General features: G+C 49.5%; 1 protein-coding gene across 1 annotated transcript; it reads left to right on the forward strand.

The window, feature by feature from the left end:
• Positions 1–5: 5 nt before the first annotated feature.
• LOC105460645 (ubiquitin-like) lies at positions 6–369 on the forward strand (the record flags this gene model as incomplete). Its single annotated transcript, XM_011707140.1, has 1 exon — positions 6–369. A coding segment is annotated over one exon (364 nt), but the record flags the coding sequence as incomplete, so codon positions are not given.
• Between the last annotated feature and the right edge of the window lie 3 nt (positions 370–372).

The raw sequence follows: 372 nt of genomic DNA on the forward strand, positions 1-372 counted from the left end.
AGCAGCTCGAGGACGGGCGCACCTTGTCAGACTACAATATCCAGAAGGAATCCACTCTCCATTTGGTTCTCCGACTGCGCGGTGGAATGCAGATCTTCGTTAAAACCCTGACAGGAAAGACCATCACTTTGGAGGTTGAAGCTTCGGACACGATTGAGAATGTCAAAGCGAAGATTCAGGATAAAGAAGGCATCCCGCCTGATCAGCAGCGTTTGATCTTCGCTGGAAAGCAGCTCGAGGATGGGCGTACCCTGTCCGACTACAATATCCAGAAGGAATCCACTCTCCATTTGGTTCTCCGACTGCGTGGTGGAATGCAGATCTTTGTTAAAACCCTGACAGGAAAGACCATTACTTTGGAGGTTGAAGCTT

Source organism: Wasmannia auropunctata, unplaced genomic scaffold (assembly GCF_000956235.1).
Source record: "Wasmannia auropunctata unplaced genomic scaffold, wasmannia.A_1.0 LD318297.1, whole genome shotgun sequence".
In the NCBI taxonomy this organism is placed as follows: domain Eukaryota; kingdom Metazoa; phylum Arthropoda; class Insecta; order Hymenoptera; family Formicidae; genus Wasmannia; species Wasmannia auropunctata.